Below are 13,397 nucleotides of genomic sequence, written 5' to 3'. Positions count from 1 at the left end.
GAGTTATAAAACCAGAAGTAGCTTTGTTTGATGCTGGTGACCCAGAGCCATTTCTATTGCTGAGGAGATTCTCAGGAGAACTAGATGGCAGGCTATCTCCAAGGCCAGATGCAGTGCAAATATAAAAACATCAAAGCTATTTTTTTAATTGCCCTAAAGTTATGATTATACCCTGGGAGCTTGTGTGTTTAGTTAACATAGAGGTTTATGAGTGAGTGAGGCCAAGAGAATTTTGTTTGAAAGTTAAAGTCCTGTATCATTTTTTTTTAAATAACAAATTCCAGTTTTGCAGCAAAACATAACATAAAAGAACTGTACGTTTACCATTTGCACAGTATATCAAGGAACAAGAAGGGGGTCTGTGGGTGGAGGGGGAAGACTGTGTGTGTGGGTGTAGATGTGTGCAGGAGGAGGAGTAAGCACAGGGGGGTCTGGATATTATCTTCTGAAACAGATTTAGTTTTAATAAAAAAAAAAAAAAACCCAAAACAAAACAAAAAAAAAAAACCTCTGGCTACTTTCAAGGTAAAGAGCAAAGCAATGCTACAAAGTAGAACCAAAAAACCTATGAGTAGAAACCAGACAAAGGAAAACTTGAAAATGGGGAAAGTAGTCAGTTCCAGCATCCCTAACAGGCAGTGTCAAGTCAGGCCCCATAACAAACTCAGGGGTCCTTTTACAAAGGTGCGAGAGGGCCAACACACATACACAGAATGCGCCAAATCGGCACTACTGCTCGGGTAGTGCATGAGCTGGGAGGTAATTCCAAATTTGGTGCACGACGGTAAGGAAGACTTGGCTATTTTAATTTCCCAGGTTCCAGTTTCCCCTTTTGGTTGATACCAGAAAGCCTTCCAAGACCCTCCCTATTCTTCAGGTGACAGATATAATTTCTGCAGAATGGGGGGTTCCAGACACCTAGACTGGTGTAGTGGGACAATAAAGAACAAGTATTTTGAGACGCTCCTCTTCACGTTTGTAGTGCAGGTGTACCACTGGGCACTAGTGATGCTATGCCCATGCCTCCATGTATAAAGAATCCAGAAACAAAGGAATCACATCTTGTACACATTTTTCCATTTGTAAAAGGAATGTTTTCTCATTGAAACCACAAACATACCTGATAAAGGTAATTTCTCATATTGACTACATCATCTGATATCAAGCCCGATATCACGTCTAAGAGGTTCCTCACTAAGGCGGTGTGTAGGTGGATGATGGCCAGGTGTAAGACACTAAAAGATGAGAAAAACAAAAGGGGTTAGAAGCAATTTCTTACCAGAGACTGCATCTGCAAACGTGTTCTTATCAGATGCTTGCATTTCTGATGACCCCTTCCTTCTCAATACATCTGCAAACTCTTTTACACTGTACATAAACTAATTCAGCTAGGCACCCGAGGGGGGTCATTTTATAAAGTTTTCATGTGTAAAGCCTGTTTTGCCTGAATGCATAAGTGTGCATCTACTTTTATACAATCTGCCTTTAGGTGACCCTGGGGGCACAGTCTGGAAGGGAAAGGAAGTGGAGTCGCGATGATTATGCACACATTTACACCAACTTTGAGGCAGGGCAAAAGAGCGTACTGGCATTTGAATTCTACCGGCGCCAAAATCCAAATGGATTCTATCACAATGCACATAAGTTAACAAGCTAATGAGCGCTGATAACAGCACTTAACAAGCAATAATGAGCACTAATTGGCACTAATTAGAATTTATGGGCACAACTCGCATATTCTGTAAAGATATGTGCCAAACTTCTAATGCATGCAGGCAAAAAAGGGCGTGGTTACGGGCAGGGAAATGGGCGTTTTGTGTGCGTTCTGAAATTTACACACTTAGTTATAGAATATGGCCCAGTGCGCATAAATCTACACGCTGGGAAATATGCCACGTTTTCATTGGTGTAAATGGATGCATGTAGTTTTAGGCAGTGAGATATCAACTGAGCATATTCTATATACCATGCCTAAATCTAGGCGCCCATTATAGAATATACTTAGTCGGCACAGATTTCAGCATCAATTTTTTAGGTGCCATATATAGAATCTCCCCCTTATGTTGCCTTTATAAAATACGTGCCTTTTTGGATTTTTGCATGTGCTCTGGCATTGAATATTCAGGGTTAGGTCAGCTGGAAGCACCTTACTAGCCATTTACCACCGTGAGCACAATATGACCCCCCTAATTGTTAGCTGCCTAGCTTTAGCAAGATCTTCAGCTGAAAATCAACAGGTAGGTGGCCAAATTCTGGCCAGCTAAGTGCTGCATCCTATTTTGAAAATTTACCCCTTAGTTTTGTAGCACATGGGAGAATGATTTGAAACAGTTTGAGGAATTTATAGGCGAGAGGAAGCATGCAAACCACTTGTGATGCCAGAGGCCTTTTACAGTCATTTATGAAATTTCCATAGGTCTCTTCAGAAACAGAACAGACTTTCCACTTGGGTTTTTCCCTGCACAAAATATTTGTTTTACTTATTTATTCACATGTGGGAGATGACTGAGAAAGACAAGAGTCAACAAAAGGCTGGGTGGTATACAGTGATGTTTATCAAAGATCTGTCTGCTAAATACAAAAATATTATACTAGTAGACTTCAATGATCACAAACAGTATCAGACGTCCTCTGTATACAAAACAGGGGCCTCCAAGGTAGGTGACTGTGCAAGTTTCAAGTGTCTTCACCACAGGATACAGTTCAAACTTCAGACACTCATATACAGGGTTTACAAGATGATGCTCCCCTACCAGTCGCATCTTTGTCAAGAATTTGTTGCCCTTCTAGACCACTTCATTCTTTAGACAAGTGTTTACTAGATATGCTTTTTGGCAGATTAGGCTGGAAGATTTTTATTCGTCAATTTTCTATGTAGTTGGGTCAATCTTATGAAACACATTGCCTCATGAATTATGGCCGATTTTTAGTCCTCCTTTCAGAAACAATTAAAGGCTCATTTGTTTACGAAGGCTTTTCACAGCTTGTAATCTAGCTAAGGTCACAGATTTTCAGTGTCCTTAATGTTTAGAGGACATTATATTTTATAAGATCAGGATGTGTTTGGTTTGTTTGCATTGTATGTATGTAGCCTGATGATGGTTTTTATTTTGATAGCTTATTTATGTGAAGTATAACCATCTGCAATATGATTTTGTCTGTTTGCTTTATTTATGTATTGGTTTATATATGTTTTATTATTACCTGTCTAGACTGTAAAGGTGGGTTATAAATTGTTTTAAATACATACATACCAATTGACAAAAGCACTTAAGAGCCGTGTGGCCCAGAAGCACCACCTAACCAAGGAGCACATTTATACCAAGATGTTAAGACCAACTAGTTACCACAGGATACATCTTGTCTGGACACTTTCAAAATGAATCCACATGACTTAACTACAAAAAAAATCCTCATGCTCGCAACCATCTTCCTACTTAAAACCTGTTGCATGAACTCCACCACAAGAAACACTGCTGCACCCAATCTTTTATAATTGCCTTGGTATTTTCTCATTTCTTTCCTCATTACTGAAGTGTACCTCTCTCATCTGACAAAAGTAGACCAAACTCTATTTCTTCACTAAGCCATTTCAGAAGACAAAACACTTCCTATTTAAACAAATCATTAAGGGGGTCTTTTACAAAGGTGCACTAGGGTTTTTAAGTGTGCGCTGGTTAGCCCGCGCTAAACGCTAGAGACGCCCATAGGAACATATGAACGTGTTTAGCGCATGCATATTTAACACACGCGCTAAAAACGCTATTGTGCCTTTGTAAAAGACCACCTAAATCCATCTCCTTTACCTGTGCCTAGTGCAAGATAAGTTTTGAACATGAACTTCAGTGTGCCAGATTTTATTAAATATTTTGCAGCCACGTTTTTGTGGCCTTTTTCTTCATTGAATAAATCAATTTGCCTCTTCTGTGAGTTTTTGTGCTATATGTAAATCTATAATGTGTCTATTACAGTGTGATGACAAAGAGCAGGCCAACAGTCTTGACCAGCAAACTGCATATTTTGTTTTTGGAACTAGACTCAACAATTCTCCTTAGTTTTCATTTTATTCCCGAGGTTGCATGATCCAGCATGTCTTTTTTGGTAACTAGCTCAGATGTTTTTGTTTCTAGAAAATTAAAAAACAAACAAACCCCAAAACAAAACTTTCAGCAGCTTATCTGGAGGCTGGCTGCCTGCCTCAATATATTTTCAGGCACACCTAAGCACTCTAAGAAAAATGACAACATCCTACTCACCCCATACCAAAAGACACCAAGAAAAACAAAACAAATGACATCACTAACTACCGCCCAGTAGCATCTGATGGAAAGCATGGTAACCAAACAACTTAATGATTATATAAACAAATTCACAATACTACGTGAATCACAATCAGGATTTCGCCCCCTACATAGCACTGAAACAGTACTAATTACGCTCCTAACTAAATTCAAGCAAGAAATAGCAACAGGTAAAAGCATACTTCTCCTCCAATTCGACATGTCTAGTGCGTTCGACATGGTCAACCATAAAATACTACTAAGACTCCTAGATTACTTTGGGATTGGCAGAAACACACTTAAATGGATCAAGGGCTTCCTAACCACTAGAACATATCAAGTGAAATCAAGCTCAAACATATCATCACCGTGGAGGAGTGGCCTAGTGGTTAGGGTGGTGGACTTTGGTCCTGGGGAACTGAGTTCAATTCCCACTTCAGGCACAGGCAGCTCCTTGTGACTCTGGGCAAGTCACTTAACCCTCCATTGCCCCTTATAAGCCACAATGAGCCTGCCATGAGTGGGAAAGTGTGGGGTACAAATGTAACAAAAAAAAAAAACAGACTGCGGAGTACGTCAAGGATCACCATTATCACCGATCCTTTTCAACCTTATGATGACCCCCACTAGCCAAGTCCTTATCCAACCAAGGCCTTAACCCATTCATCTATGCAGACAATGTCACAATATACATCCCTTACAAACACGATATGGCAGAAATCACCAACGAAATCAAGCTCAGCTTGAACATCATGGACTCATGGGCAAATGCACTCCAACTAAAACTTAACACAGAAAAAATACACTGTCTCATCATCTCATCCCAATACAATATGAATAAACCCACAAACATAAAACCCCAGGTTACACCCTTCCTATCTCAGACAGCCTGAAAATTCTCGGCGTTACAATCGACTGGAACCTCTCACTAAGCAAAATCTACAATAAAGAAAATGTTCCACTCAATGTGGAAACTCAAACGCGTGAAACCATTCTTCCTGAGGAAAATATTTCGCAAACTGATACAATCAATGGTACTAAGCCATGCAGACTACTGCAATGGAATTTATGCGGGATGGAAACAACAAATCATAAACTTCAGACCGCTCAAAACACAGCTGCCAGGCTTATATTTGGAAAAACGCGATTCAAAAGCGCCAAACCCCTCCAAGAAAAACTGCACTGGCTCCCAATCAAAGAATGTATTGCTTTCAAAATCAGCACCCTGGTTCATAAAATTATTTAAGGCGAAGCCCCGGGATACATGACAGACCTCATAGACCTGCCAACCAGAAACACAACAGGATCAGCACGAACATACCTAAATCTCCACTGCCCAAGCTGCAAAGGACTCAAATACAAATCAACGTATGTATCCAGCTTTTCCTATTTAAGCGCACAACTATGGAACCCACTGCCAAAAGTCGTACAAACAATGTACGACCACCTAAATTTCCGGAAATCACTAAAAACAAACCTGTTCAAAACGGCATACCCCACCGACCCAACATAAAAACCTGAATCCCTGCAACACAACGAAACCAAAGCTCATAATGGACATAAATTAACTCTTCCTAGAGTAAACATTTACAGTAAACATCAGTACAGTAAGGTACAGTAAGATTTGTTCTGTGATCCTGAAAAAAAAAAGCAAAACAGAATGTTATAACTGGGTATAAAACCATCTTTATTTATTTATTTGTTACATTTGTATCCCACATTTCTCCACCTATTTTCAGGCTCAATGTGGCTTACATAATACCGTATAGGCGTTCGCCAATTCCGGTATGAACAAATACAAGGTGATATTGTGGTAGAATAAGGTTCATGTGTGTCTATCACGTGGCTCTTGTGGTAATTTAATTTTTGGCACGCTTCTAATAAATAAATTTTTTTTCAGACACGCGTCTTGGATGCGCGCCAAGTGGCATTTGATGCGCGTAAGTCATTATCACTCGGTTACCGCATGAGACTTTACCGCTAGGCCAATGGCTGGTGGTAAGATCACAGACCCAAAATGGATGCGTGGCAATTTTCATTTTGCTGCACGTCCATTTTTGGCAAAATTGTTTTTAAAAGGCATTTTTTACAGGTGCGCTAAAAAATGATTCCCCGTGAGCCCAAAAACACGCGTCTACACTACTGCATGCAATTTTTCAGTGCACCTTTGTAAAAGGGCCCTTTAGTTTGTTGATGAGGGCAAGAGTGAGCTGGAGGGGGTTTGAGTTGGGGAGGACATACGTGAGCCAAGGGAGGAGGGGGGGTTGGGCCTCAGATGGTGGGGCACCTACCTTCCTCTCCTCCTTCCTGTACACATTAATTGATTTGATTTGCTTACTTTATTTCTTGTCTATTAGATTGTAAGCTCTTTGAGCAGGGACTGTCTTTCTTCTATGTTTGTGCAGCGCTGCGTACGCCTTGTAGCGCTATAGAAATGCTAAATAGTAGTAGTAGTAATGAATAGGTGTGATTTCAGCCTGGGGAAAGAAGCAAGTGTGACCTGAAGGGGGCTTTGAGCCTGGGGTGCATGAGTAACAGGCAGGGTGTCTTGGCAACAAAGCGAGCGGGGGGATGAAATTGAGGGGGAGGAGGTGGAGTGAAGCCTAGGGAAGAGGCAGATTGAAGGGGATTTCAAACCTGGTGGGAAGCAGCCAGGCCTTAAGTTGTCCTGTACTCAAACGAACTCTGAATCTTTGAGTAATAATTTTTAATGCAATAAAGGAAAAGTTATTACTCAAAAGATATTTTGTTATAAATAAAAGTATGCAAACGTTTGTGGAATTTTGAAATATTGTGCATAGAATCTATTTTGTGTGCAGAATTCTCCCAGGAGTAAAATTAATATCACGTGTTACATAATATTATAGAGGTTCTAAGTTTAATATGGTTCTGTAACAGGAAGTTATATTGCATACAAAATTTAACTCTGAGATGGGGTTAACAGCCTTACCCTTTCAAACAGAGCTAAAGGACTTTTACTATCTAAAAAGGTGTAAAAACTCACCGAACAAGATATCCACATAATTTTACTTACATTTCTAGCAGAACTCCAATATATACCAATTAATATATCAAGATAAAATTTTTTGGACACTTTAGGATAGCAATTTGTCTGACCCCAAACCTTTGGATAGCAACCTCAGAGTAAACAGAACTTCATATTTATATTTCATTCAAAAGGCGGTTAACATACTTGTCACCATTATCATCCTGGACTGCTGTGAGGTGACGCTGAACAGCGAGGAGCATCTTCACATCTCCAGTGACGGCATAGTCAAAGAGAGCGTTGGCATGGCGCTTAGCAAGCTCACTTGCTGCCTCTAGAAAATCTGCAAGAAAAAGTGGGTGCTTCTAAGCATTACTTAATTCAGAGCAATATCTGTTAAATAACACCACATTCCACCCCCCTCCCCCCCAAAACCCCTTAAGAGCTGCCGCCAGAACAACTCTCTGGACCCAGGCTTAAGGTGAAGGAAGTACACTTCCGTTTTAGATATACTTTCTTGAATTTTTGGTAAGATAATCAAATTATCAATACACTAGCTTATCAGTGTATATGAATGATATGCAAATGGATGGTAACAAGGCTTAATGATTGCCCCTATTGAGCACAAGTCTCAAACCCATGCAATTTTGTACCTTTGTGCATGGCCCAAAATACATGAAATTGGTCCTCTTTCACTGAGAATATCTTTCTTGAATAGAGGAAAAAGTGTGCAACAGATCATTTAGGAATCCCCATATCTTAAGATATTTGTTGGCCTTATTGTAGGTAATTTCATAACAGGATTCCTATGTCAAAGTTCTAATCGAATCTAATCTGAAACATTTATAACCCACTAATTGCACATTTTTTGTTCATTGTTCCAGTCTAAGAATAAACACATTTGTTTGTTCGTTCTGTCTGAACTGATAAAAAATCCTGGTGGTTTTGTGTGTTGGGTCTGTGATTGCTTTCTGGGAACTGTAGGACCACTGAAAGCGTGGCCCCCAGCAACCTAGAAATCACTGGGGATAATTGGAGAGGGAGAGACTTGCCCAGGGCAGTTGTGACCCAGTCGGTGGAAGGAGGGTGCTAGTGTACAGCACAAGTGGCAGGTGCAGGCGGACCTGAGCTGTGCTGGGGATAGACCCTCTAAGTTGCCGTGGGCTAACCCCAGGTGGGTGGCTAGGTGTTTTGTGAATCCGTTATCATTTTTTTCTTTTGATGTTACATTTAGGGGCCCTTTTATTAAGCTGTGCATGCTGAGGCCACTTTTAGCATGGCTGCAAAAGGGCCATGCGTCAATTTTCTCATTAGCGTGTGAGCCCTTAACTACAATTATTTTCTAGGTGGTAAGGGCTCACGCACTAACCACAAGTTAATCAATTAGCGCAAGGCAATACAGCTGCACTGATTAGCACTGGGCATGCCTACTTTCCGCCCACAAACACACTTTTAGTGCTAAAAAATAAAAAGTATTTTTTAGCACGTGGGATGTGTGCACAGATGCCAAAACTACAGTAGGATGTCTGAATGCGCCCTACAGTAGTGGTAAGCCTGCATTAGTGTTTACTGCAGCCTAGTACAAGGGCCCCTTAGAGGTTTCGGTGAGCTCACAACAGTTTACACAAAATTCTATTACATAAGTATAGTCTTTATAACATTCTTTTCTAACAAGAAATTAAAACAATAATGTATTCAATTATGTCTTGATTTTTAGGATTTGATGCTTTGTGCTTATTTTTGTTTTTCAGGTTAACCAACTCTGCAGTACCAGTAAGTATCTGATTATTTTTCTCTTCTTCCTATCTTCTCCCTATTTCAGTCTTCTTGTGTCTTTTAATGAAGAATTAAAAACTTAGCTGGGCTTCATACTTTCTTGTATATCTTCTTTTCTTGGTCGTTCTGTAAGTTGGGAACCTTCTGGTAAAGACATGCAGGAAGCAGGTCCAGAAATACCTACTACACTGACTGTAAAAACTCAAAGGAATAAAGCCTATCCCTTAACTATTTAACTCAGGCATAGAAATAGTAGCCAATCTGTTTAAATTTTAATTATATATTATAAATGCACTAGCTACCCCCAAAAGAAATTACAATTTATAAGCCCTGAGCTAGCCCTCCCTTCAAGAATTTTATAATAAGTTCATACACACTCAGACATGACTCAGTGATGACTCTTTAATAACATTTCAATTATTTCTTTACTGTCATATATGAATAATGTGTTCAGATTTTCAGTTCTGTAAACACCAAATATCACCTCATAACTTCAGTTTATCGTTTAAAAAAGAGTTCTGTCAACCTTTAAGGGATTCTTTTTGCATGGTTTAAAATAATTTTCAAACAGTTGGCAGAAAATAAAAGTTATTTAATATTGCTTTCAAGCAATTTTAAAAACCTGTCAGAATTTATTCAGAAAATGCAGAACCAGTTTTGAATAATTATAGAAAAATCAGACTTCCCTGCCACAGACTTCACTAATTTGTGCTCTGACAAGGTTTGACAGCTTCAGAAAGTATACATTAATAATTTAAATTAATGTCACTTTGGTACAAAGTTGACACACTTAAATCATCAATTCTCCAGCCTAACAACTCTACAGGTATTCACAATCACATGTTCTCTTGAGCCATAAAATACCCACGGGCTGTTAGTATTAAGTAAGACACTCTCAGATCACTTACACACTTTACCATAGCTATCAACAAAAAAACCTAACACTTTTAACAGTTTTGTTCTGACAGCCTTCAGCACACGTCCGAACAGCACCTCAATAGCCCACCCAACTGCCAACTGACAAGTTCAGAACCCTAATAAGCCTTACCACAGTCTCGAGCGTCCAGCCATGAGACCTTCATAAACAACTATAACTAAGTTATCACCTTTAAAACACTTACAAATTTAAAAATTAATTTACTAACCAGCATTTAAAAAAAAACACATTAAATTCATCCTCATACATTTTTTTCTCTTCTGGGACACTATTTCTTCTTTTCTAACCATCAGCACATGCCCGCTGAACAGCTCTGCCCACAAGCCGACACTTCAGGCTCGCACTCCTCGCTCTGCTCCTTCTCAAATGTTCATGTCCAGTGCACACTCAATATTCTGGGCCATCTCCAAACTGGCCCACAAAAACATTCAGGAGGCTCTCTGGAGCTCTCCCCACTTCGCTGGAACAAAAATGGAGCTGTTCACAGAGCTGTATTCTTCCATTGGCACTGGCCCAATTCTTCCAACTACCAGTGCCGGTGTAGGCCCAACTGCTAGCTCTCTCATGCATGCACAAGGACACATGTGAGTGCACTGACAGCTCAAACCGCAGGAAGAACTGGCCAGCTCAGAAGCCCAGCCCATCCATGTGGCACTGAACATGCCCAGGACTTCCTGCGCCCATACGCATGTGTAGTCGAAGCTGGCGCCATGGGGCACAACAACCAGAGCCAACGTAACTTCTCAGTACCTACAGCAAGCAACACCAAACTCTGACCACCGGACCGCCACAAAGCAGCCAATGCCACACCCAGCACATTCCCACCCAGCGCTACCCTGACATAACTGCAGACCAACAAAAAACGGCTCTCTCCACTTGTGTTGTCCTGCTTACCCGTCAAGTTCTTCCTAACAACTACTCGCTGCCAATGTTGAGCTATCTGGCCAGGGTGTTGTACCTCTCTCTGCGGTTGTTCTCCAGCCACTGCCTTTAGGGGTGGGGGGTTTCTGAGGATGCAGCAGCAGCAGCTCTGCATACTAATTTCTCTTTGCTTTCCTTCTATTTGCTTGGCTTTCACCTTGAATATGCCTCTTTTTAATTCTTTTTTTAAAAATAAATTACCAAGTCACTCCAGCCAAGAAGTCCTCAAAGAGGAGTCCCAAGGGTGTCCTCCAGAGCTAAAGTGATAGGAGAGAGCTCCCTGCTATAGAAGCACAGAAAAGCAGCTCCTTAAGGCACCCGGACCCTGCTCAATGGTGAAGCCCATGGCTACTGGAGGTTTTAGCCATCTTTTCTTGGCTGGTTCATCAGCCAAGAACCAGCCAAGTTCCCTGCTGTAGACAGAGCCAATACTCACAGGCTCTCTGATGTACTGGAATATATAGTGTATACAGTAGAAGTTTACTCTGCTCCTCATGCTAGAGGTAGGGTGGGGTCCTGCTAGTCTGGCATGGGCAAAGAGGAATTTGGATGCCATGGCGGTGGACAGGCAGAAACCCCACCCTTCCTGCCCAGGCTGTACCCTGGAAGGACCCCAACCTTCCTGCCCAGACCGTACCCTGGAAGGACCCCACCCTTCCTGCCCAGGCCGTACCCTGGAAGGATAAAATAAAATGATGAAGCTAACTTTTCCCTCCTATTCACCAGTGAAAGCATACACCCAACCACTGGCCTTGTCTCCAATTAAAGGGGCAATAATTCAATTTTTTTAGTAGTGAAATCTGCTACTGCATTTCTTTCTTGCCTTACCATGCTTCATTCCAGGACTGGTGTTCATTGTGCCTGTATGGAAATGGATCCCTCCATAATTAGGGAAACCATAGGAAGGGAAACCATATCCTAAAAGAAAAAAAGAACCATTAAATTCAAATGGTGGATGCACTGTGTGACTTCTCTATACTCCATATGTCACTATTAAAAAAAAAAAAAGATTTATTTTTTTTTTAACTATCAAAGGCATGCCTCCATGTTACACACTTTGAATATTTTTGGGAAGGGGATAAGGAGTGAGGGAAGACCTAGACAGAAATATCAAGCCACTTGCTAGATGTATTTTTGTATGTTCTTGCATGGATGACGTACTTTACACTTGAGTCAGACAAGTTGTGCAGCTGGTGAGCCTCACTGGCAGAGGTGATGGATTATTTCATCACCCTTGTGACTAAAAGGTCAACATTTAAAAGTCCAAGGCTTGATAAAAAATGGATCGGTGCTCGGCCAAAACCCGCACCTACACTACAGTAAGCCACTTTAATTCTTTAGGCGCTGCCACCTTACGTTCTCGACATAATCATCAAGTGAGACAGTTTTTTCAGTTGGTGCGGGGAGACTGGCTGTTAGTCGCGGGCCTTTATAAGGCCCTGGGAACGCTGCCTCTCTGTAAAGACCGGGAGTTGATTAGACAGCGTTGGGCCCGAGATTTGTCAAGACCCAACCTCTCCTTAGATTTTAATGTCTTGACTTCCAGGATTCCTTGGTTGACTGGTAATGCTGGCTTATAGGAATGTCAATGCAGCATTCTCCATACAGCATATCTTACGAAAGCTCAGATTTTCAAAATTGGGGAGGGGGGGGGGGGGTGGATACTCCATTGTGTGGGAACTGTGGAAGGGCACCGGGCTCCTTTTTTCACTGTTTATGGGATTGTTTTAGGGTGCAGAATTTTGGGGCCTCTATTCTTCACTACCGGATGTTTTTACTGGGATCTAGGATTTTGCGCACTCCTTCTGGAATTCTCTTAGACAAATATGAGCTTTTTGTATTGCAGGGTGGACCGGCTAGGCAACTGATTCGCAAAGCTTGCTTGATTGGCAAGAGGCTCAATTTGAGTCAATGGGTTAGCGACACTCCCCCGGACTTCTGGCATTGGAGGAATAAATTTCATGAGTTCATGCTTTTTGAGCGTCGGGGAGTACGGGGATCTCCTAAGCGAAGGAAACAATTTCTTGACATTTGGGGACCATATATACAATCTTTGCATACTCGGGGCAGAAGTCTAGTGGTTAACTCTCTTTGATATCCCTGGAAGTTGAAGCTTGCTTGATTTTTAGGTATGGTTGTGATCGTAGGACGTTGCCTCTATATAAGATTCGGGGGGTGGGATAGTGGAGTGGGGAGGGATTTATTGAGGAGTTTAGTTCCATTTATAGCTGGTGCATACTCGCTGCTTGAGCTGAGTTGTGCATTTTTTTTTTCTTTTCAGTAGTTGGTGTGTAAGAGGCACTCTTATATCAGCTACCTGTGAGATGCACCACAGTTTAGCCTTGGGCTTAGGGATAGGAGAGGGAATGGGGTGGGGGGGGGGGGGGGGGTGAGAGGGGGTTGATAATGGCTTGCCGGGAGTTTGATGTTTTTATGTTGCGCTTGTTTCTCGGGGTTTGGTCTTAAATATGTTTCTGGTTGAAGACTGTCCAGCTTA

At 41.4% G+C, this 13,397-nt stretch overlaps 1 protein-coding gene across 2 annotated transcripts in view; it reads right to left on the bottom strand.

Moving 5' to 3' along the window:
• NFKB1 (nuclear factor kappa B subunit 1) overlaps positions 1–13,397 on the bottom strand; it is a 205,836-nt gene that overhangs the window by 40,353 nt on the left and 152,086 nt on the right. For both annotated transcript variants that reach the window (XM_030190754.1, XM_030190755.1), the window contains 3 exons: positions 11,729–11,818; positions 7,474–7,609; positions 1,121–1,235 (listed from right to left, as the gene is read on the bottom strand). In XM_030190754.1, coding sequence (XP_030046614.1) covers positions 1,121–1,235; positions 7,474–7,609; positions 11,729–11,818 — 341 coding nt within the window. The remainder of the gene's footprint in view (positions 1–1,120; positions 1,236–7,473; positions 7,610–11,728; positions 11,819–13,397) is intronic.

The sequence above is a fragment of the Microcaecilia unicolor genome, chromosome 2 (assembly GCF_901765095.1).
Source record: "Microcaecilia unicolor chromosome 2, aMicUni1.1, whole genome shotgun sequence".
Lineage (NCBI taxonomy): Eukaryota > Metazoa > Chordata > Amphibia > Gymnophiona > Siphonopidae > Microcaecilia > Microcaecilia unicolor.
This window is presented reverse-complemented; position numbering and strand designations above follow the sequence as displayed.